Source organism: Coenobita brevimanus, chromosome 101, assembly GCF_032717465.1.
Source record: "Coenobita brevimanus isolate Jiangsu-jjx chromosome 101, ASM3271746v2, whole genome shotgun sequence".
Classification (NCBI taxonomy): Eukaryota; Metazoa; Arthropoda; class Malacostraca; order Decapoda; family Coenobitidae; genus Coenobita; species Coenobita brevimanus.
In genome coordinates, this window is record NC_137054.1 from 62,416,850 (window position 1) to 62,440,659 (window position 23,810).

Here is a 23,810-nt window from a genome sequence, read left to right on the forward strand (position 1 = left end):
AAAATGTGAGTACGTTTAAGTACTTGGGTAGTGTGATGAGTAAGGATGGAGGTTTGGAGGGTGAAGTGCTTGAAAGAGTACAGCAGGGAAGAAAGGTTGCTGGTTCTTTGAAAGCAGTGATAAGAAACAGGGAAGTGAGCATGGAAATGAAAAAGTTACTACATGACAGTATTGTGATACCAACTCTAACGTATGGAAGTGAAGCTTGGACGTTGTTGGAAGGACACAAGTCAAGAGTGAGATCAGTGGAAATGAGTTATTTAAGAGGAGCCTGTGGAGTCACATGGAGAGACAGGCTGACGAATGAGGATATAAAAGAGCGTTGTGATGTGGATGTGGATGTGATAGGAAGCATTATGAGGCACACTGAGGTGGTTTGGCCATGTGGAGAGGATGGAGGGTGAAAGACTGACGAAGAGAGTGTATGTGAGTGAGGTGGAGGGGGGAAGAGGGAGGGGGAGGCCGAGGATGAGATGGAGGGATGGGGTGGAGGTATATGAGAGAGGGGGGTGTGAGTTGGGAGCAGGGCAGTGAAATGGCAGGGGACAGGACAACGTGGAGGCGATTTAGTTGTGGCCACCCCAAACGGAATAGAGGCATCTGGCAATAGATAGATAGATAGATGTGTTACTCTCCAGTGCAGTCAGTTCTACTTGTGAGTGTATATCTAGTTTTATATCTTTGACGTGTAGATTTTTTTTGTTAAGATTATATTTCCTCCTCCTTTTCTTAAATTTTTGTCTCTTCTCCATATATTGTATTCCTTTAAGCTTAGGGTATCATTTAATGTCTTTGGGGTTAATTTTGTTTCAGTTAGGCAACCAATATGTGGTTTCGTTTCTTTGGTATAGTCTTCCATCTCTAATTATTTAGGCACCATTCCATCTACATTTGAGTACATCAACTCAATCATCTTGTTTACATACTTGCCATAACTTGAGTCTACTACCTTCCTTCTTTTTTGTTCCCTGTTGGTTGTGTGCCACTTGTGTACCTGCAGTCCAATTACTTTGTAAAAAATTTTCACTTCTCTTCGTGTGATCTTTCCTCATTCTTTGTTTTTGCCTCCTCCTTCTTCACTTTTCGTATTACCAATTCCTCTTGAGTTTGGCATCTTTTTATCCATAATTTTTTAAATTCCTCTTTTTCCATGAGTTTGCATTTGTTTGACGATTAGCGACTGGTGAAAAAGATAACTAGATCGGATGTGAGAGGTGTAAGGTTGAGAGGTAGACCACGAATAGGATGGATGGACAGTGTGAAGAGAGCGTTGGATGCAAGAGGGATGTCTGTTGAGCAAGGAAGAGTGGCTGTGCATGATAGGAATGACTGGAGAGAAACTTTGAATGAATAAATGATGATACAGCCCTGAGGGGATATTCTCCCACATTTGGTCTGATCAGCTGATCAGGTCAGGTGCGAGTAAGGGGATGGGTCCATTATGAAATGGCAGGAGTAAACCAGCTCTGCTCTCAGGCCCTGCTGTGGATGTCGCTGACTGCACTGCACGGTTGACCCTCGTCCGGTGTGATGCGGTGAGGATGTGTCCCTTTTCCCCCAGGGGCTAAGATGCGAATGACTGTGTGTGTGTGTGGATGAGTAAATCGGGAGTGTGTCGTCCTGTCTCAGCTACTCCCTTTCTTTGGGGGAAGCGGCCTAGGTATATAGATTGTATATGGATTGATTGTTTGCATTTTTTAGTATTTCCTCCACAGTGTTCATGCTCTGGAAGGTTACTTTTAGGGGCCTTGACTTATTTCTCTCATATTTCCCTAGCCTTTTGTGTTCCTCTATGTCTTTATCACAGATTTCCTCTGACACTTCCTTCAATATGCTCATTATATTTGCCATCTCCATTTTGTCTCGAAATTTTGTTTTTATTCCTTCATCTACAGTATACCATTGATTACTATAGATTTGTTGATATCTGCTGATTCTGTGTCCAGGTTTGCTTTGTTTTTTAATATTTCTTTCACATTCATTCAAATGCTTTCATCTTCGAGTCATGGTTCAGTCTTTCCTAACTTTCACCATTTCAGCATACATAGTTTCCAGATCATCTTTGTAAGTTTGCATCACTTCATTCACCTGGGTTATCTTCTCTTCAGTATCACTGCTTTGGTCTATTAGACTGCTTCCTTGCCTAACTGTCTCCGTATCATTTCTGAACTACTCCATAATACTCTCATGGTTGATAACTGTACTTGCCATTTCACGAATCTTCCTTCTTAGTGAACCCACCTCAACTGACAGCTCATTTATTGTTGTGTCATTTTGTTTAATTCCTTTACTAATTTTTCATTTTCTTCCTTCTGCATGCGGAGTTACTTCTTAATTTCAACCATTTCACTCTGAAAACCCTTCTCCAGTTTATTCACCCTCGATACTAGTTTGTTATATGTTTCCATTTCAACCAGTTCCTGGTAGAAATCATCATCCTGTTTTCTACCTTTATCCCTTTTCTTAACTCCTTCCATATTCACTTTATTAAAGATGGTTCTCATCTAGTTGTATTATTTGGAAAGATTCTACTTACAAGTATGGGTCTCCTTGCTACTCGCCTGGTGATAGACGACACAGCTGATGATGCGTTGATCAGCACATTGTTGCACTGACTGGCTGTTTTCTGTTATTTGGACAACACTTTTGCTTTTACTTGCATTACTATATTAGACCACCATTTAGTTTAACCTAGTACAGAGCTTGACTCATATAAAGATACTATTTAGGTGTGGCCAGTTGTGGCCAAGGGTGGCCAGCGCAGTGTGAGGAGACAGACGTGTTGCCTCTGACGCTGCCTGTGTGTGTGTGTGTTTGTGTGTATCTGTATCTGTCTGTCAGCAAGATTATGAAAAACAATTGGACGGAATTGCACCAAATATGAAATAATGATCAAACACCATGAGAGAAACAAAGGATTAATTTTAGACATAAAAGGGTCATAGGTCAAGGGCAAGGTCAGCTCACAGAGTGTTGATCTGATTTGAACCAGAGTGGCTGGAACGGTTGAGGGATGGTAAAGGGTGACATGATTCAATCTTTAGAACAGTCATTCAAGGTAAGTGTCACAGGCCAAAATCAAAGTTTCAGCCTTTAGATGCAAATAGATCTAATTCAGTTTGGATCAGACTTGTTGGAGGGGTTTAGGGTTAAACAGGAATGAACTTATTCTGTTTTCAGAGGTGAAGGTCACACTGTAAAGTTTAACACGTTCAGATTTGAACCAAACATTGTCAGTGGGTTTAGGTTCAGGTAAGGATAAATTGACCTGATTTGGGGAGCAGTCAAGGCTGAGGGCAAGGGCATGGGGCAGAGGTTGGCCTTGAAGTCTTTCCATTTGTTCATTGGTCACCTGTCATGTATAAGAACATTGCTCATCAATGTCAAAACATGATGGCTAGTCATGCCATATGATCAGTAGATCAGAAGTAGGGAAGATGCTTCAGTTCACCACATCTACACAATTATTTTCCAACATTTTTTCATGACTATACTGTAGTTTCAGATCACAGATGCCCACCGCTTGTATGGATAGAACTTTATACTGATTCTAATGTGTGGGTGTCACATTCTCTGAGTGCTTTTTGTTCTTCTTATGATGCAATTTTCATCAGAAAATTTATAACAAATGTAGTAAGTAATCTTGTATTTTCAATGTGCAGGAGTTCCATCTGAAGGGATACCCAGATGATGTAGTAGAGATTGAACTGAAGGACAAGTTCGCCAAGAGCCGCCCTATCATGAGTCGCTTTCTGGGTCGTCTTACAATACAGATTGCAGCATTACGGGAGAAGAGGTGAGGAAGATGCATGTGATCATTTCTGGCTAAGCTTTCTTGTGTGGATGAATACTGAGATGGTCACTATGGGCCAACTGAATACTATTAGCAGATTCTTTTTCTTGACAAATCTGAAGTAGTATGTTGATAGTAAGGAGATTTTAGTTAAATGACACCTTTCTTCCTCCCCAGTAGTGAATCAGGTGGTCAGCTGGATTTTGCCTTAAGCAGCAAGAGCGCTGGTGAGGCTGTGTCTGGGCATGTGTACTTCACTGCAGACTTTCCCACCCTACCTCAGGGCAGCACTGGGTCATGCACTAGCCATGGGGATCTGCCATGTCCAGGGGAACAGACCAGTGTTATGTCCCGGCCAGAACCCTCATACCGAGAGCCTATAGTCAATGGGCATCTTAGCAACCGGAGAACTGGTCTGGCCAATGGCACAGTGGGGAAGGATGAAGGAGAGGCCTCAAATGGAGAAGTGGGCTGTGGGAGTAGTAGTGGCAGCAGCAGTAGGGAGTCAGACTATTCACCTATTTGGAAGTACTCTTGCAAAGTTCCTAACACTGGAGGTGGACATAGTAAAATGGGAATTAGTGCAGGGGCTGGAAGTGGGGAGGAAGCCATCTATGAGACAGTGTACCCAGCAGAGGACTACCACACCCAGGATGGAGAAGGAGAAATTATGACTCTGTCAGCCTCTAACTTGACCCAGCTTCGGCAGAGTGATGAGGATTCCCCACCTCCCCTACCCCCTCGCACCAAGTCTCTTATGAAATCTTTGGGTGACTGTGGCCACCGCCCACTGGAACGTTCAATGGCTGTCCAGTTGGGTTTACCTCCGCCATTCCCTACTGTTGTGAGAAAGCGGCCAGTTCCTCCCCCAGATGCCCCAGGGCATGGTGGGGATCAAACTGGTCTTTCCTCCATCCCACCTCTGAATGGTAGCACAGAAGCTAGTGTACGACCAAAAGCAGTTGGTCTCAGTACCAGCTCCCAGTCCAGCTGTGACAGTGAAAGTAGTAGTGCTAGCTGCCCAGACCCTAGAAAACCTTATAGTGCAACTGAGGCAGCTTTCTCTTATGACATCGTGGATCTAGATGACATTCTTCATGGCTCGGATGTCTCATGCAGCCACACCGATGCTGACAGTCAGGACCATGCAGGACAACCTTCAACTCAGGGACCTCATTCATCTTTGCAATCTTCTTCATGTGCTTCCATGGAAAGTGAATCTTGGGAGGAGCCACCACGCCCTTGCCTCTTGCCACAATCCGCAGATGATTCAAGCAGAGAGGTCAGGGGTGTAGAGGGGGAGGATATTTTAGGAATGGCCCCCTCTGTTACTGTGGCCCCTTTAGCCACCCCAGAGCAGGATTCTAGCCTTCTCCAGGAAACTGCCTCCACTGACACACTGCTGGAGAATACAGAGGAAGCCTTTGAGCCTGATATTCCTGGCAAGTGTGATGGAGAGACCTCTCACTTACAAGATACCGGTAAAACCCTCACCATGCCAGACAGTGACACTTGTGATGGTCACCTAGCCTCTGACTTTAGCTTTAATTCCAGTGTGTTACCAGAAGTGTTGAGTAACCAAAGTGATTCTTTATCTAGTCCAGTAAATGTAACATGTAAGTGTGATGTTTTGGCCAGTTCCAATGTGGAGCAAAGTCCAGTACAAGGAAGTAGTACTAGTAAAGTTGTTGACAGGACAGGTCATGGTAATGTAGATACTAATGGTGAATGTAGTGAAAGTGAGCTGAGATCAACAGGCAGTATATATAGAAGAAGATCAGAGTCATCCTATGGTGATAACCAGGAACAGGACAGAGGTTCAGGACTGAGGGCATCACGGGAAGGTTCTTTGTCTGGTTGTTCCCCTTGTCCTTCACCACCCCAGCCCCATCTCAGTGACTCACTCCTTCAGGTTTCTGGGTCCACCTCAGAGTCTGTATCTCCTCCTAGTGGGTCTGTGACTTGTTCTTTATCAGGTGAGGATGGACGGAGAGGTTCAGAGTCTACATGCATGGTGGTCAGTACAGAAAGTTCCTCCTCAAACTCTGTCTTTGCCAGTCCTACCAATGATCTCAGTGTGGAATCATTGATGTGTGCTGCTCTTTCCCTCTCAACATGAACATCCCCTCTGAAGTTCATCAGAACCCAAGTCAGGATGTTCAGGAGTACCAAGAGACAGCCGTGCAACCAGGGAAAAACCCACCTACTACACAAGAGCCAGTTGGGAATGAGGATGAAGAGGACACCCCACCTGCTGTGCCACCTCACAAACCTCATCACGGATTGCTGAAGGCCCTGGTCCATGCACCTCTCTGCCCACCTTCTCCTAGCCACAGTGCAAAGCCGCAGCCACCAGAACGCACCACCAGCGATCGGCGAGAGAGAGAGGCAGGGCGAAATGAAGACCGGAGGGAGGCAGGATGGGGTGAGGAGGGATGGGAACGGGATGAAGGTGGTAAACCTCATCACCCCAAGCTGTCTCGACAGCCCTCACTGCGAGATTGGCTCAAAAAGTACCCTAAAGTTGAGGTGGCTTTTGATGAACCCCTCCCTTCAAGTGAGTATTTAATAAACCTTTATTTTACCAAAACACTTTCAGGTTGATAATTGTATTTGGTAGAGCAGGGTTTGAGAAAAATATGATATGGGTAAGTTAGAAATGCATTTTAGAATACCATAAAGTCTCAGTTTAGTGGACAAAAATTTAGGAGCTTATGGATTTAGCAACTGGGATCATATAGCTTAAATTTCACTAAGTTAATTTACTGTAATTTGATTATTTATCTGCATGTTTAAAGATTTCAAAAAGCAACAACAGGAGCACAATTCTCATCTCTCCATTTCCACAACATCCCAAGGTTCTCTCTCTTCTGTAATCTTCCATGGTATTTTTAAATTAATTTTAAAAAGGTTATTTATAATTTAAAAACTTTCTCCACTTGGACAAGAAGACACCAGAAAATCCCAGACAATGTCCTCTTGTTTGAATTTGTGACTTGTCAGAATGGTGCAGGCAGATTTATGCTTTCTTTTAGGCATTAGTGATGGTGATTGTATTGTACCGTAAATAAAGGCTCCAACATGCTTACATGCATTGGTCATGGTCATCTGATGACAGCTTTTCATGCTGCTTAATCTCTGGGACCCCTCCTTTTTTATTCCCTTATCCATGAGGCCACACACTGTGACTTCATCCCAGGGTTTGTTTGGCCTGCCTCTTGCAACTCTTTACCCTTGACCTTCGCATTTCTCATCATCTTGCACTCATTTGTTGTCTTCCATCCTCTCAGTATGCCTACACCATCTCATTCTACCCTTCCTCGTCACATCACCTATACATTTCAATCCAATCCTTTCTCTCAGCTCTTCCATCGCGGTCCTACTCCCCCAGGCCTCGCATTCAAGGATGCACTACAGATTCATCTAATCATTGTCATTCTGTATGTTTGAGCCTACGAATATCCTCATCCTTTACTGCCCAGGTCTCGCTACACAGTCCTAACACATGCTGCTTACAGAGGTCCCATAGCATGAAGGGAGAGCCCACTCAATGTCAGGAGAGGCAACAGCTCTCTAAACTTCCTCCAATCACTCCTTACCTTAGCCACACAGCTAGCTCCAGGCCCACCTCCTGCACATAATATGAGGAGCTCCAAGGAGTAGCACCAAATGCACCAAAATCAAAACCAAGAAAATGGAGGACAGACTACAGTAATGAATTTTGGACTTGTGGCACCTTGGTGTTCCTGCTCGGAGCGCCTGTGAAAATGTTTAATGACGATACTCCCTGGAGGAACTCCCAAGGTGCCAGGGGTGAAAAATATCCATTCTTTAGCCCACATTTTCTTGGTTTATCGATTGTGGCAGATGTGGTGTTACTCCACAGATAGCCTCATATGTCCTCCAAATAACAAAACTCTTCCACACACTCAAGAGATTCTCCAGCAAAATCAGTCCTTTCATGCCTGACAATTTCTACATGCTCTCCCTGACTCACTGCAACCATGAAATTAGCATTATTTTGCAGTCTTCCTCTAATACCACCACATTTCATATACACCCACTTACCACAAACACTGCACAAGATGGAGTTGGCAAACTGCACATGACCACACACTCTCTGCTTTGACAGTTCCTTTACCAGCCCTAAATATCATCACTTTTGTTTTTTCCATATTTACTCTCACGCCCTTGTGCCCTGTTCTGTCACTCCATTTCCTAAATTTTTCCTCCACCTCAGTCTCATTCCCTGCAGTCAGTGTCAAGACATCAGCATACTAATCTCCCATGGAAGTCCATTTCTGAAGTCACATGAGAGAGCTTCAAGCACCATGACAACAATATATGGCTCAAGACTGACTCTTGATGCACACCAAGATTCATAGTCTCTCAAATCTCCATTCATTCACACCTGGGTGCGAGCACCCACATACATAGCCAATTCCTCTCTAACCAGCCACTCCTCGATCCCAAGCTTTCTCATTGTCCACTTCACCATCTGACTGTGTCCAAATCAACAAAATGTACAGCTCAGTTTTCTCTCCTGTATATTTTTCCAGAAGCTGTCAGACAGTGAATATGGCATCAGTGGTTCCTTTGCCTGCCATAAACCCAAACTTCATATCATCAATATTCATGTCTAATATTCATGTCTTCCCATATCATACCTTCTAGGTTTCTCATTATTACCCTCATTATCAGGTCCAAAGTTTTGTGTTTCTATGATTTCCTCTTTCAAGGGCATCATCTTCCCCTTATACACATTTAGTCTTACTCTTCAGCTAGTTGTCTGGGATAACACACTCATGTATAATTGAATTTATCAACTCAGAGAGGTGAAAAGATTAGTAAGAGAAAGTAAGAAGAGAGTGGATGAGGAATTTGGAAGGAATTTGAGTGTAAAGTGGAGGGACTGTAAGAAAATGTTCTGGAAAGAGGTGAAAAGAGTAAGACAGGGTGGAAGTGAAGTTAGCAGGGGAGTGAAAGATAAAAATGGTAGATTACTAGTGGAGAAGGGAGAAAAAGTGAGCAGATGGAGAGAACACTTTAAGGAATTGTTGAACGTAGAGGATGGAAGTAATGCGAGTATAAGTGGCTGGGGAATGGCTGGGAGAAGGAGGGAAGTGAGAAGACAGGAAGAAATCAGTAGGATAGAAGTTGTGGAAGCAATGAAGAAAGTTAAATCGGGGAAAGCCCCAGGAATTGATGGAGTGTGTGGTGAAATGCTGAAGCATGGGGGAGAGATAGTAGTAGAATGGATGTGGAAGATGTGCAGATTGGCCTGGGAGGAAGATAGAGTCCCGGAGGATTGGAAGTCAGGTATAATTATTCCCTTGTACAAAGGAAAAGGGGAAAAAGAAGTGTGTGGTAATCATAGGGGCATTTGTCTTCTTAGTATAATAGGAAAAGTGTATGGTAGGATACTTATTGAGAGAGTTAGAGAAAGAGAAATTAGTTGGAGAAGAACAGGGAGGCTTTAGGAAGGGAAGAGGTTGTGTAGATCAGATATTCATTCTTAGATCTTTAGTGGAAAAGTTTCTAGAGAAGGGAAAGAAGTTATATGCGGCTTTCATGGATTTGGAGAAAGCATATGACAGGGTGGATAGACAAGGATTGTGGAAAGTATTAAGAAAATATGGAGTAGATGGGAAGTTGTTGAATGCTGTGAAGAGTATGTACGATGGTGCGAAGGCTGCAGTGCGTGTGGATGGTGAACTAAATGAATTTTTCTCTTTGAAAGTTGGGTTGAAACAGGGATGTGTCATGTCTCCATGGTTGTTCTATCTGTACATGGATGGGGTAATAAAAGAGGTACAGGGTAGGGTAGTGGATGTTGGAGTGGCCCTGGTGAGAGAGGATAGTGTTTGGAAACTCCCTGTACTGTTGTTTGCAGATGATACTGTGTTGTTGAGTGAAGACGAAGGGGAGCTGCAAGGCTTGGTGGATGAGTTTGGGAGAGTGTGTATGAAACGGAATCTAAAGGTGAATGTAGGGAAGAGTAAAGTGATGGTCTTTGAGAGAGGTGAAGTCAGTGAATGTACAGCGAGGTTGGATGGTGAGGAATTGGAAAATGTGAGTACGTTTAAGTACTTGGGTAGTGTGATGAGTAAGGATGGAGGTTTGGAGGGTGAAGTGCTTGAAAGAGTACAGCAGGGAAGAAAGGTTGCTGGTTCTTTGAAAGCAGTAATAAGAAACAGGGAAGTGAGCATGGAAATGAAAAAGTTACTACATGACAGTATTGTGATACCAACTCTAAAGTTACGGAAGTGAAGCCTGGACGTTGTTGGAAGGACACAAGTCAAGAGTGAGAGCAGTGGAAATGAGTTATCTAAGAGGAGCCTGTGGAGTCACATGGAGAGATAGGCTGACGAATGAGGATATAAAGGAACGTTGTGGTGTTGATGTGGATGTGATAGGGAGCGTTATGTGGAACACACTGAGGTGGTTTGGCCATGTGGAGAGGATGGAGGGTGAAAGACTGACGAAGAGAGTGTATGTGAGTGAGGTGGAGGGGGAAAGAGGGAGGGGGAGGCCGAGGATGAGATGGAGGGATGGGGTGGAGAGGTATATGAGAGAGGGGGGTGTGAGTTGGGAGCAGGGCAGTGAAATGGCGGGGGACAGGGCGACTTGGAGGCGATTTGTTTGTGGCCACCCCAAACGAGATTGAGGCGTCTGGCAATAGATAGATAGATAGTAATGAAACTCACTCCTGTATCTCCTAAGGCTTCAGCATTTCAGCAGTCAACCCAAACACACCTGTTGCCTTCCCCAACAGCATCCTGCCAATTACCCTGCTTACAGTAGCAGCATCAATCAAAGGCCAAGGGCCAGACTTTGGATCTGCTGACTCCAAACTTTCCCTGCTCCAGTCAAGCTCCTCATTCAGCAGCCAGTTATAATGTTCCCACCAGGCATCTTTAGTATCTTCACTTTCCACCACTACCTGTTCTTCATCAGTCTTCACACTGCTTACCTGTGATATTCTTGTTTTCCTTCTTCATCAGATTTGCTACCTTAAATACCATATTCTTCCGTTCAGCACTAATAGTTTAGGTTAACCAGTAAAAGTCTCTGAGACAGATTTTGCCCTGTAAGCCTCCTTTCCAGCCCAATGCTTGGCAGCGAACCATTCCTTTCTGTTACCACCCCTTTTCCATCCGTCCATCCATCCATCATCCAATCCTACATTGTCCCATGAGGAGCATAGGAGTCCGGGGCTAGGCAAGTTGGTCCTGACATTTAAGATGAGAGTGACCAGCCTCACTCATCCCTGAGTGACATTGCATGAGCAGTAAACCCCAACCACTCCTTGGATATAAACCTTCGCTGGCTCAATCTGATTGGAGTGCCGTAATTACCCAGTAAATCACCAGGTACCAAAATTTGGTTATATGGTTACCACCCAGCATAGTAAATGGTTTTCTGGTGTACAGGAAACCATTGGGCTTGTCACTCAGTGTAGAGTCACCCACAGGCAGAAGTAAGAGGAAAGAATGAAGGAAAGAAAGACAGAAGAAGGAGTGTAAAGTCACTTGTAGGCAGAAGGACGAGGAAAGAATGAAGGAAAGAAAGACAGAAGAGGATGGAAGGAAAGAAGGATGGAGGAGAGGAAAGGGCAGACACCCAGGAGCAGTACTACATCGAGTGAGCAGATGGTGAGTGCCCTCACCACCCCTTTTCCAATTGTGGAAAAGTCTTCTTTTCTCTTTATCTGTGACCTCCACATCCTCATCCCACCACCATGTTACCCTATGTCTAGAGGGCCCCTTGTCCATCCACAGTTTGCATCAGTAACCCTCAAGAAATTGTTCTTTCTTACTGTTCATTAACACTACTCCCAACAGCTCCATGTTCATCCATCACACTGCTTATCTCGTTAAGGAAGGCATCCCCTACTGCTTGGCTTTTCAACTTCCAAATTTTCCTCATAGGTTCTTAGATCCTTTTCTTCACCACCTGCTCCTTCAGCGCCATGTCACATATCTGTAATTTGTGTTGCTGCACACATTTTTTGGTCCCTGTAGCTTTAAAATCCAACACTAACCTCCTATCAGCCCACCTGACCAGGAAATAGTCAATCTGGCTACTATGACCCCCAGACTTATATGTAATCAGCCTATTCTCTCTTTTTCCTAACAATCATGTTCATTGCTTCTCCAAATTCAGGTATCCATTCCCCTTCCGCTTTGCTTATACCATATTGCATCCCCCGTGTACTCTTCATATCCTTGAGCTGCATCATCCACATGAGCATTTAAATCCCCACCCAAAACTACACTCTTATTAGTCCCCGTACCACCAACCACACGTATCAAGCCATCCCAGAATCTGTCTTTTCCTGCATCATTCAGGACAACCTGTGAAGCATACATCAGTATAACTGAAATCATGAGCTTACAAAACAGTATTTGCACTGCTCAGATTTATTCATTTACCCTCATTACAATCTTGAAACTTTCCATGCATTTCTCGTCAACCAGCACACCCACACCACTATATCCATCTACACTTCCCTGCCAGTAGTTTATATCTGCAGTCCCTCCCAGTAATCATCTTTGCTGCCTCTCCCCTGAACCTGACTTACTGTACGCAGCAGACATCCACCTGCCTCCTACTTGGAATCTACTAATTCCTCTGCTCTACCCTTCAAACTACTCACATTCCACGATGCCACTCTGAACCCCTTGGGTCATTCGATTTTCACAGGCTTTTTTTTTATTACTCTTTCTTCCCATTTTAATCATCTCTATCTATCTATCTGTTGCCAGATGCCTCAATCCCGTTTGGGGTGGCCACAAACAAATCACCTCCACGTTGTCCTGTCCACCGCCATTTCACTGCCCTTCTCCCAACTCACCCCCCTCTCTCATATACCTCTCCACCCCATCCCTCCATCTCATCCTCTGCCTCCCCCTCCCTCTTCCCCCCTCCACCTCACTCACATACAGTACACTCTCTTCGTCAGTCTTTCACCCTCCATCCTCTCCACATGGCCAAACCACCTCAGTGTGTTCCTCATAACACTTCCTATCACATCCACATCCACACCACAACGCTCCTTTATATCCTCATTCGTCAGCCTGTCTCTCCATGTGACTCCACAGGCTCCTCTTAAATAACTCATTTCCACTGCTCTCACTCTTGACTTGTGTCCTTCCAACAACGTCCAAGCTTCACTTCCATACGTTAGAGTTGGTATCACAATACTGTCATGTAGTAACTTTTTCACTTCCATGCTCACTTCCCTGTTTCTTATCACAGCTTTCAAAGAACCAGCAATCTTTCTTCCCTGCTGTACCGTTTCAAGCACTTCACCCTCCAAATCTCCATCCTTACTCATCACACTACCCAAGTACTGTACTTAAACGTACTAACATTTTCCAATTCCTCACCATCCAACCTCACTGTACATTCACTGACTTCACCTCTCTCAAAGACCATCACTTTACTCTTCCCTACATTCACCTTTAAATTCCATTTCTTCCACACTCTCCCAAACTCATCCACCAAGCCTAGCAGCTCCCCTTTGTCTTCACTCAACAACACAGTATCATCTGCAAACAACAGTACAGGGAGTTTCCAAACACTATCCTCTCTCACCAGGGCCACTCCAACATCCACTACCCTACCTTGTACCTCTTTTATTACCCCATCCATGAACAGATTGAACAATCATGGAGACATGACACATCCCTGTATCAGCCCAACCTCCAAAGAGAAAAATTCGCTTAGTTCACCACCCACACGCACTGCAGCCTTAGCACCATCATACATACTCTTCACAGCATTCAACAACTTTCCATCTACTCCATATATTCTTAATACTTTCCACAATCCTTGTCTATCCACCCTGTCATATGCTTTCTCCAAATCCATGAAAGCCACATACAACATCTTTCCCTTCTCTAGAAATTTTTCCACTAAAGATCTAAGAATGAATATCTGATCTACACAACCTCTTCCCTTCCTAAAGCCTCCCTGTTCTTCTCCAACTAATTCCTCTGTTCTTTCTCTAACTCTGTCAATAAGTATCCTACCATACACTTTTCCTATTATGCTAAGAAGACTAATGCCCCTATGATTACCACACACTTCTTTTTCCCCTTTTCCTTTGTACAAGGGAATAATTATACCTGACTTTCAATCCTCCGGGACTCTACCTTCCTCCCAGGCCAATCTGCACATCTTCCACATCCATCCTACTACTATCTTTCCCCCATGCTTCAGGATTTCACCACACATAAGTCTGGTAAATACAGGGGGAGACAGACCACAGGCTCCGCCTACCTGCATAGTCCCAATTCCAGGCATGGGACCTGGGACCCATAGCCCACCAACTGTGGCCAGTGGCTGTGGCAGTGGCCTCGGGGCACCCTGCCAGGACAGCGACAGGGACACTCTCCAACCATGCCTTGGCACTATAAGTGCTCTGCCGTTTTACATCCACTGATCAGGCAACCTCTTTGGCCAGTACTTCCAGGTTCAAGACCCTATCTATTGGGTGGAAATGGCTGCCTGGAAACCACAATGCCCTGTACCCTCTGACACTAATTTGAGGGCCATTCTGTCACAGTCTCAAAACTGCGCTGGCAGAGCCCATGCTACTTTTCCCCTCAGATCTGCCATGAGGTAGTGTTGTTTTCCTGGCAGCATGCTCTTGCCAGCGCCAACCTCTGTGACATAGTGGGGTACAGAAGGCTCTCGATCTTCGATTGGTTTTGGGACCGAAAAAAATTATCAAAATGCGATTTATCGAAGTGCGAATTGATAAACTTATGGAAAAAAAATAAATGGGACCGGCATGTTGCCGACAAACCTACATCAACTTTTACATATACACTTATACCCACCCAAAATCTTAACACAGCCATATATTTGCTTATATTTAGTACATATTTACTTACTATTAGCAATAAAAGCAAGAAATACAGGCTGCACACACTTTAATATAGAAAGAATGACGCTCATGTGGTGAGTGTTGGGTTCCGAGACAATTCACTGTCAAGTCAATTCGTCATCGAAACATGAACGTTCCCCGTCAGGACAATTTGCACCCTGGACGATTCCCCGTCATTCTATAAATATACATATTATTAATTAATCAATACTTTAATAACTGAATTTCAGGGGGATCCATCAGAGTCTATGTTCAGTAGCGTAGGCTTTGGATATTACAGTATTTGTTAATTGCACCTTTAGTCAATAATTAACTTGTTTCTTCCTCGCTGTAGTCGCCTTTGAATTATATTCTATCATCACTCACAGCTGTCTTCATTAATGACAGCGAACTGTCTTGTTATTGTTATGACGGCAAATTGTCCCGACCGGTTCCGAGATGATGGTTGAGTCACTGTTGCCAGCCACCACTGCCACCCTCGCTGCCATCACCCACGCTCGCCCCAACCCTGGTTGAGTGAACACCTGCTTCCTTATCCTTTTCCCAATCACCATGGCCACTGCTGTTCATGCTTTCACTGCCTCCATCATCACAAAAAAGATTTCAAACTTTTGAATGAGGGCAAGCTTCACTAAGTGGCCGGTAGGTGGCATGACAGATGAACAGATGGGCTTTGACTTACGCTCGCAACCCGGCTTGAGTTACTGAAGCACGACTTTTGAAATCGAAGCACAAATTTTGGACGAGCAGGCGAGTCTGATGGAAGTACGAAATATCGAAGTAATATAAATCAAAGATTGAGAGCCTACTGTACATTATAGAATGCACATGTAGGGTAGTGTATGAGATAGTTTGAACAAAACTGTTTGGCAGAGTATATTGACCTATTCCCTGTGTTAGTGTCACATTGAAAAAGATCAGTAAATGGGGATGGTAAGGATATCCTGATGGCTAGTGAAACAGAATCTCCAGCTCTCCTTGTTACCAGCATTCTCATCCTCCTCAGGAGTACCATGCTGATTGAATGTTACTAAAGCCTACTATCATATAATAATAATAATAATAATAATAATAATAATAAACACAAAAGAAAAAGACAGTACTGTACAGTCACTATTTTCGTGATATATACTCTCGCGAAATTTCATTTCGTAGTGGCAAGGGAATGTTTTTTTCCTACGATATTCGCGAGCCCCTGCATCTCTGCAGTCACTTGTTTTGAACCGACCATTGAGGAGATGTTGGAAACAGACAAACGAGTCAGTGACAACGAAGTTCAGGAACTCTTACCTGTCCCACCAGGTGAGCCAACATCTCGCCAAATCACAGAATTGCTGACAACCAGTGCTCGTTTGAAAGAGCAAATTGAGGAATGTGATGGGAAGACAGAGATCAGGGACACTTTCCTCATGATGGTGGATAGACTTCTGGCTAATTACAAGGACCTTTTCAACACCAGAGTTCATGCACGTCATCAGACTCTGATGGCATCATTCCTGTCCTCTTGTATTCAACAGTCCAGGCTTTGGAGAACATACAGGCTGGGGAGGACGAAGGTGCTGTGGACGAGGACATTGATGACATTGGGGAGCTTGATGAGCTCCCACTGGATTTGGAGGGCTTTGATGTTGAACCATCGGAAAGTGATGGTGTGGGGGACTCAACAGTGATGGCGGGGAGCAGTGAGGGAGCAGGTGGTAACTAACCACCGCTCTCAGCCTCGGAACTCATTTTCAAGCCCCATCAAGCTGTTCAACTTAAGTGTCAGTGTTAGTAAATTCTTTGTTCAGTAGTATATGTCTGATTAACTGTATGTAATTTATAGTAGCGGTATTGTGTCATTAATGGGTAGCTAAGGGGCAGTGAGGTGGCTGACCCCGGAACCAATTACCACTTATAACGTGTAAAGTATACACACGAATTTCGCGAGTTTAAGTTTCACGTCGCAATTGTGGTACCAATTAGGCACGAAAATAGTGACTGTACTGTACAGTAATGAAAAGACAAAAAGTAAAGATTATAATTGTTATTATTATTATTATTATTATTATACATACATACATACATACATCATCTAATCCTGTGTTGCCTCATGAGGAGCATAGGAGCCTGGGGCTAGGCAAGTTGGTCCTGACATTTAAGATGAGAGTGACCAGCCTCACTCATCCCTGAGCGGCATTACGTGAGCGATAATCCCCAGTCACCCCTTGTATATAAACGTACACAGTCTCAGTATGATTGGAGCACCCTAATTACCCACTAGACCACCAGGCACCATAAGTTGGTTATATGGTTACCACCCAGGGTAGGAAATGGTTTCCTGGTGTACAGGAAACCATTTAGCATGTCACTCATTGTAGAGCCACCCCCATCCTTCTGTCTGTGGGTGACTCTACACTGAGTGACAAGCCAAATGGTTTCCTGTACACCAGGAAACTATTTACTTCGCTGGATGGTAACCGTGTAGCCAACTTATGGTAACTGGCAGTTTAGTGGGTAACTAGGGCACTCCAATCAGATTAAGCCTGTGTAGGTTTATATCCAAGGGGTGGTTGGGGTTTATTGTTCACGTAATGCCACTCAGGGATGAGTGAGACTGGTCACTGTCATTTCAAATGTCAGGACTGACTTCCCTAGTTCCGGGCTTCTACACTCATCATGGGGCAACACAGGATTAGATGATGTACAGTGTGTATGTATGTATATATGTATAATAATAATAAATAATAATAATAATAATAATAAAAGATAATAAGAACAATTGTTTTTTTGTCTTTTCATTCTTTTTCTTTTGTGTTGTTTATTATTATGATTTACTGTATCTTAGTGAGAGGTATTTGTGTTTTATTTTGTGATTGTTTGGATAGGTATGGGGGCTAACTATGCAAGCAGTGGACAGTTGGCAGCAGTGGACTGGGTTTTGCCCTTACTAGTCTGCTAAGTTAAGGTTTTATTGTACATTACTGGGTATATACCACTAGGGCTGTATGTATTATTCATGTTTGTTATAGAAGAAAATAGTGCTTGTCCAAACAATATTTTAATTCCATAATATTTACTTTCAATAGAAATTTGGATATTTATCAATAATGATTTTTCTGGGAATGGAAAAAGGGTTCTAACAGAGAGCAATAGTTGACTGCCAAGTGTAGGGCCAGAAAGGAGGTATACAGGGCAAAACCTTTGAATCTGAGACTTTTATTGGAGAGCCCTAATAGTGCCGAAAGGAAGAATGTGGTATTTAAGGGGCCAAAACAGATGAAGAGAGAAAACAGGATATCATAAGTGAGGACTGAGTGAAGAAAGATGAAGGAAAGCTAGTGGTGGACACTAAGGATAGTGAAGATAATTATTAAAGAGAGCATTATAACTGGTGTTGCTAATTGAGGATTTAAACAGCAGAGGTCAGTGGATCTCCTGTGTTTGGCCCTTGGCCTTAGGTTGATGCTTCTGCAGTGAGCAGAGCAATCAGCAGGATGCAGTTGGGAAAGGCGGCGGGTGTGACTAGGTTGACTGCTGAGATGCTGAAGTCCTCAGGAGATATAGGAGTACGTTTAGTTACTGATTTGATAATTCTATTACATATTAGTGTGTTGTTCCAGATGACTAGTTGAAGGGCATGATTGTAAATGTGTGTAAAGGGAAGAGTGATGCCCTAGAAAGAAGAAGTTATTGAGACATAAAACTTTTGGTTCAGATAATGAAAGTAATGGAGAGAGCTCTGGCAGGTATGATAAGAGAAAGATTGACTGTTGATAAAATACAGTTTGGTTTTATGGCAGGCAGAGAGACCAACAATCGCATTAATATCACCAATGCAAACTAACACATCATGTCTTGCCACTCTATTCACTACATCCTGCAGCTTCTCATAAAAGTCATCCTTCATTTCATCAGCAGCCTCATTTGTCGGAGCGTACCCTACAACCATACTGATATTACCATGGTCAGATTTTAAACGAGCATAAAGCAAGCGCTCATTAATTGGTTCAGACTCACATACTGCCGTACAAGCATCTCTACTTAGCAGTAAGCCTACTCCTTGGTAATGATTTCCATCACTCCTACCAGAAACCAACATACTAATACCATCTTCCAAATTCATTTTATCAGCTTCAAGCAACCTCGTTTCTGTAAGAGCACAAATATCCATCTTGTATTCTTTGAACACTGAAATAAGCTCTTCCATTTTACCAGCCTGATTGAGAGTTCGAACATTCCAGTTTCATATTCTTAAGGTTCTTTTTGGATGTATAAACTTATTTTTACACCGTGGGATTCTTAGCATCCCCTGCCCACTTAAGGGCTGCATGGGACTGAGGGCCATTGCTTCGTCACCAGAGTTCATCAAGATTTCTTAGGCAAAAAAATATTTTACCCTGGAGCCAATGCCAGTGACTCGCAGGAACCAGACAGTGGAGAGAGGAAATTAACTAAATGAAAGGAAAATGCGGAGGGTTTGGACAGACAAAGTACAAGGGAAAGAAAGAGAGCAAAGAGAATGTAGATGAAAGTGTCCCTTTTAGTCGCCTCTTACGACAAGCAGGGAATACTGGGGAAGTATTCTATCCCCACTTCCCCAGGGGGGACCACTGATACAATATTCATTGCATGACACCATCATAAAAAATACATAGGAATGAAATAGGAGCTCAACTTTGTTTTTGTTGATTTGGAGAAAGCCTTTGACAGAGTTCCTAAGGATGTAATGAAGTGGGCAATGTGAAATCTTGAGATTTAGGAGTGGCTGGTTAGAGTGGTTATGGCAGTGTACAAACGTGCTTGCACTCAGATGAGAGTGAACGGAGATCTGAGCGATGAGTTTCCATGAATGTTGGCGTGCACATACATCAAAGGTCAGTCTTAAACCCATTATTGTTTATCATGTGGCTGAAGCTCACCCACTTGACTTCAGACCTGAACTCTCATGGGAGATGGGTGCTAATGATTTGGTGTTGATCGTGGAGGATGAGAGAGAGGCGGAGGAAAGAGTTAGGAAGTGGAGAGATGATTTGGAGTACAAGAGTTTGGCATTAATGTGGATAAAACAAAATCTACGTCTGACTTTAGTACTATCAAAGCAGAGGGCATTTGACCATGTGCAGTATGCCACAAGGATGTGGGAAGTAACTCCACGGTGATAGGTGGGTATATAAGAGATGCAGGTAATGGTATTAGAAGTAGGCTTTGAAATAATGCTGATTTTGTGCGTGTAAGGGAGAGCATGTAGAGATTGAGAGGTTGGAAACAGTTGATCTTGCTGGAGAGTCCCTTGAGTGTGTGGAGGAGGTTTGTTATTTGGGGAATGTGGTATGTGATGAAAATGGGGCTAGAGCTAGTTCTGTGGCTAGGGTAAGCAGTGGTTGGAGGAAGTTCAGGGAGCTGTTGTCTTCCCAAACACTGAGAGAGTCCTTCTTTCATGTTAAGGGATCCTTGTATGTAGCTTGTGTTAGGATTGCAATGTTGTGTAGCAGTAAGTCCTGGGCAGTAAAGGAAGATGATATTTGTAGGCTCAGATGTACAGAAATGACAGTGAGAAGATGGATGTGTAGTGTTTCCTTGAATATGAAGCCTTGGGTGGAGATGGGGGCAAAAGGCTAGGATTGTGATTGAGGAGTTGAGAGGAAGGATGGGTATTGAATTTATTATTTATTACCACACACTTCTTTTTCCCCTTTCCCTTTGTACAAGGGAATAATTATACCTGACTTCCAATCCTCCAGGACTCTACCTTCCTCCCAGGCCAATCTGCACATCTTCCATATCCATTCAACTGCTATCTCCCCCATGCTTCAGCATTTCACCACACACTCCATTAATTCCTGGGGCTTTCCCCATTTTGACTTTCTTCATTTCTTCCACAACTTCCATCCTAATGATTTCTTCCTGTCCTCTCACCTCCCTCTTTCTCCCAGCCATTCCCCAGCCACTTATACTCGCATTACATTCATTCTCTATATTCAACAATTCCTTAAAGTGTTCTCTCCATCTGCTCACCCTTTCTCCCTTCTCCACTAGTAATCTATCATTTTTATCTTTCACTCCCCTACTAACTTCATTGCCACCCTATCTAACTCTTTTTACCTCTTTCTAGAACACATTCTTACAGTCCCTCCACTTTACACTCATATTCCTTCCTAATTCCTCATCCATGCTCTTCTTACTCTATGTTACTAATCTTTTCACCTCTCTCTTGCTTTCTATATATAACTTTCTCTTCCATCTCTCAACTTCCACGCCCCTATTTCTCATCCATTCATCATTTGCTTTCTTCTTTTGTGCCACAGCCTGTCCCACTTCTTCATTCCACCATGCTGTTCCCTGCACCCCTTTTCGTCTCCTCTTCACCCCACACACCACCTCACATGCTGTATATATTTCTTATGTAAATATCTTGCACACACATTTCACATCCCCCATCTGCTCCAATTCATATTTACCCAATTGTTCCTCCACTTCTCTCTTGTATTCTGCCTTTTTCCCATCCTCTTGTAGCCTCTCCACTCTCCGTGTATCTAGTCCTTCCTTCCTTCCTTCCCTTCTTCTATTTCTCCATTTTACTTGGACCTTTATTCTGACCACCACTTGGTGGTGGTCAGAAAGTCCACTCCTCCAACCTCTATATGCTCTTGCATCCATTACACACCTTCACATCCTTTCATCCACACACACGTAATCAGTCATTGCCTTCCTTTCATTCAGTTCACTACCCACCCTTCTCATCACCCACCGTGTATACCTGTGGATCATTTTGTGCCTGAAGAGGGTATTGGCTATCACCTGCCCCCTCCTGGCATAAATGTCCACCAAAACACTGCCATTCTCACCTATCTCATCAGGCACATCCCACTCACCAATTACTCCATCCACCTTCACATTCCCTGCTTTACCATTCATATCACCATTCAAAAACACTTTCTCATTCCTTTCACACTTTTCCATGCACACTTCCACATTCGTCCAGAACTCTTCTCTCACTCTGCTTGCATGATCTTGTGTTGGCGCATACACTCACACAATTGCCCACATATGTAGTCCAACTTTCAGTCTTACCCCCACAATCCTTGTGCCAACTGATCCATACTCTCATATATTCTCCTTCCATCTGTTACTAACAACAATACACACTCCTTTTGCCCTCTCATTCTCACCTACTCCTGCACATATACCCCAACCATACTCCCATTCTCTCACACTCTCTCTCCATTTAGTTTCAGTTAATCCACATATATCCACTTTCGCCCCCTCAAGCACCTGGACAATCTTTCTTTCTTTCACCTCATCATTTGCACCCCTTACATTCCATGTCGCCATCCGTATCATGTCCTTTGTTCAGTCCTTAGTTATCATCTTTTGGTCAGTCCTGGTCCAAGGCTTCTTGTTCGTATTTTTAGTTGTTTTCCGGGGAGGGGCACTAACCCTCCGCCAACCCACTTGCTGTCACGTAGGGAACACATGGGACAAGATCATAGTGATAAAAGATTGAATTGGGAGGTTGCCAGAGGTCTAGCAGCATGGATAACCGCCAGGTGGTGACCAAGGCCGAGGCATGCAAGCATGTTGGAGTCATTATAAAAATGAAAGAAAATGAATGAGGTTCATAGTAATGAACCATCCTGCAATAAGATATTGACATATTGACCATTTTTTGTGTGGATACATCCTTTTCCTGAATGCAGTAAGGTGGTGGCAGCTAGAAGTAAAACCTAATTTGGCTAAGCCAGCCATATTAGTCAGAATTTTCAATATCACTGTTACCATTATCCAGCAATGCCTCTGTCCCTCGTGGGATCCTCTCATCAGTAGTTGGTTATTAGAGAACTACAGCTAGGCTGCTACACCTTTATATATTCTCTCTCTCTCTCTCTCTCTCTTTATCTTTCAGGTCAAGAATATGGATCCAAAGTGGGGCTGAATGGTCAGGAAACAGAGAATGTGAGAGCCTTCAAATATAACATGATATGATAAGCATGGGCAGAGGTTTAGAGCAGTGATTCTCAAACTATGGGTCGCCAGAGGAATTTTGATGGGTCGCAGGGACATAGAATAGGGCTAATGCTTTCAATGTATTTTATTTACTTAACTGAAATTGTAATTATCTTTTTACACCATTAGCACATTTATCATAACTACGATCAGCTATACAGGTATACCAGTTTCTCTCTCTCTCTCTCTCTCTCTCTCTCTCTCTCTCTCTCTCTCTCTCTCTGTATAGAAAAAAGTTTATATTCCAATGTGTACATTTGATTTTTTTACCCTGTGGGTCGTGAAGTCTTGAAGTATTCCAAATAGGGTCACACTGAAAAGTTTGAGAACCGCTAGTTTAGAGGATGAAGCACATAGAGGGTACAGCAGGGAAGAAAGGTTTCAGGTTCACTAAGGGCAGTAGAATAAGGAAGTGAGCATGATAGTATGGATATCACGGCATGACTGTATTGTCATACCACTCTAATTAACAGGATGCAAGAGCGGGAGAAGTGGAACATATTGAGTTACATGGAGAGGAAGGCATACAAATGAGGAAGTCAACAAGCATTCTCTTTGATCTGTATATACTGGAAAGTGTTTGATGAAGCACCGTGAGGTGGTTCGGTCATTTGGAGAGAATAACAAATGAGAGATTGACTAGGAAAATGTTTGTGAGTGAGGTGGAGAGAGAAAGGAGGAGGGGAAGACTGAGGATGAGGTAGTTGGATGTGGTGGAGTGGTATATGAATGATGTGAGTAGAGGGAGGACAGGTTGATGGAGGAGAACAGGGTGACATAGGTTTATGGCCACCCCTTCTGGGATTAAGGCATCCAGCTAAAGATAGATAAATACATAGTATTTGACATTACTTGTAGATAGATAAAGAAGTTAATAGTCATACCAATGATGTTAATGAATTGGCAGTTTTCACATCTTATTTCTAAAGCAATCTTACACCGTCTTACCCAGATGTTGAGGCGCGGAAGGATGGCCATGGGCGAATCTTTTTCATTGACCATGCAGCTAAGACTACATCATGGGAATGGCCTCCTCCAAAACCTCTCCTTACACATCGGCCACTCTTTTTTGTCCCACCAGTTGATGAGACCAAAAGGTGAGGCAGGGAAGGGATGTTGTGAGCATACATATTA

The 23,810-nt window shown here is 43.5% G+C and overlaps 1 protein-coding gene across 1 annotated transcript in view; it reads left to right on the forward strand.

Annotated features, from left to right (window-relative positions):
* Window positions 1-23,810, forward strand: part of LOC145415053 (uncharacterized) — a 680,222-nt gene that overhangs the window by 369,494 nt on the left and 286,918 nt on the right. Inside the window, 4 exon segments of the mRNA XM_080284468.1 lie at window positions 3,663-3,796; window positions 3,974-5,900; window positions 5,903-6,350; window positions 23,629-23,773. Of these exon segments, the coding sequence (XP_080140594.1) occupies window positions 3,663-3,796; window positions 3,974-5,900; window positions 5,903-6,350; window positions 23,629-23,773 (2,654 nt within the window).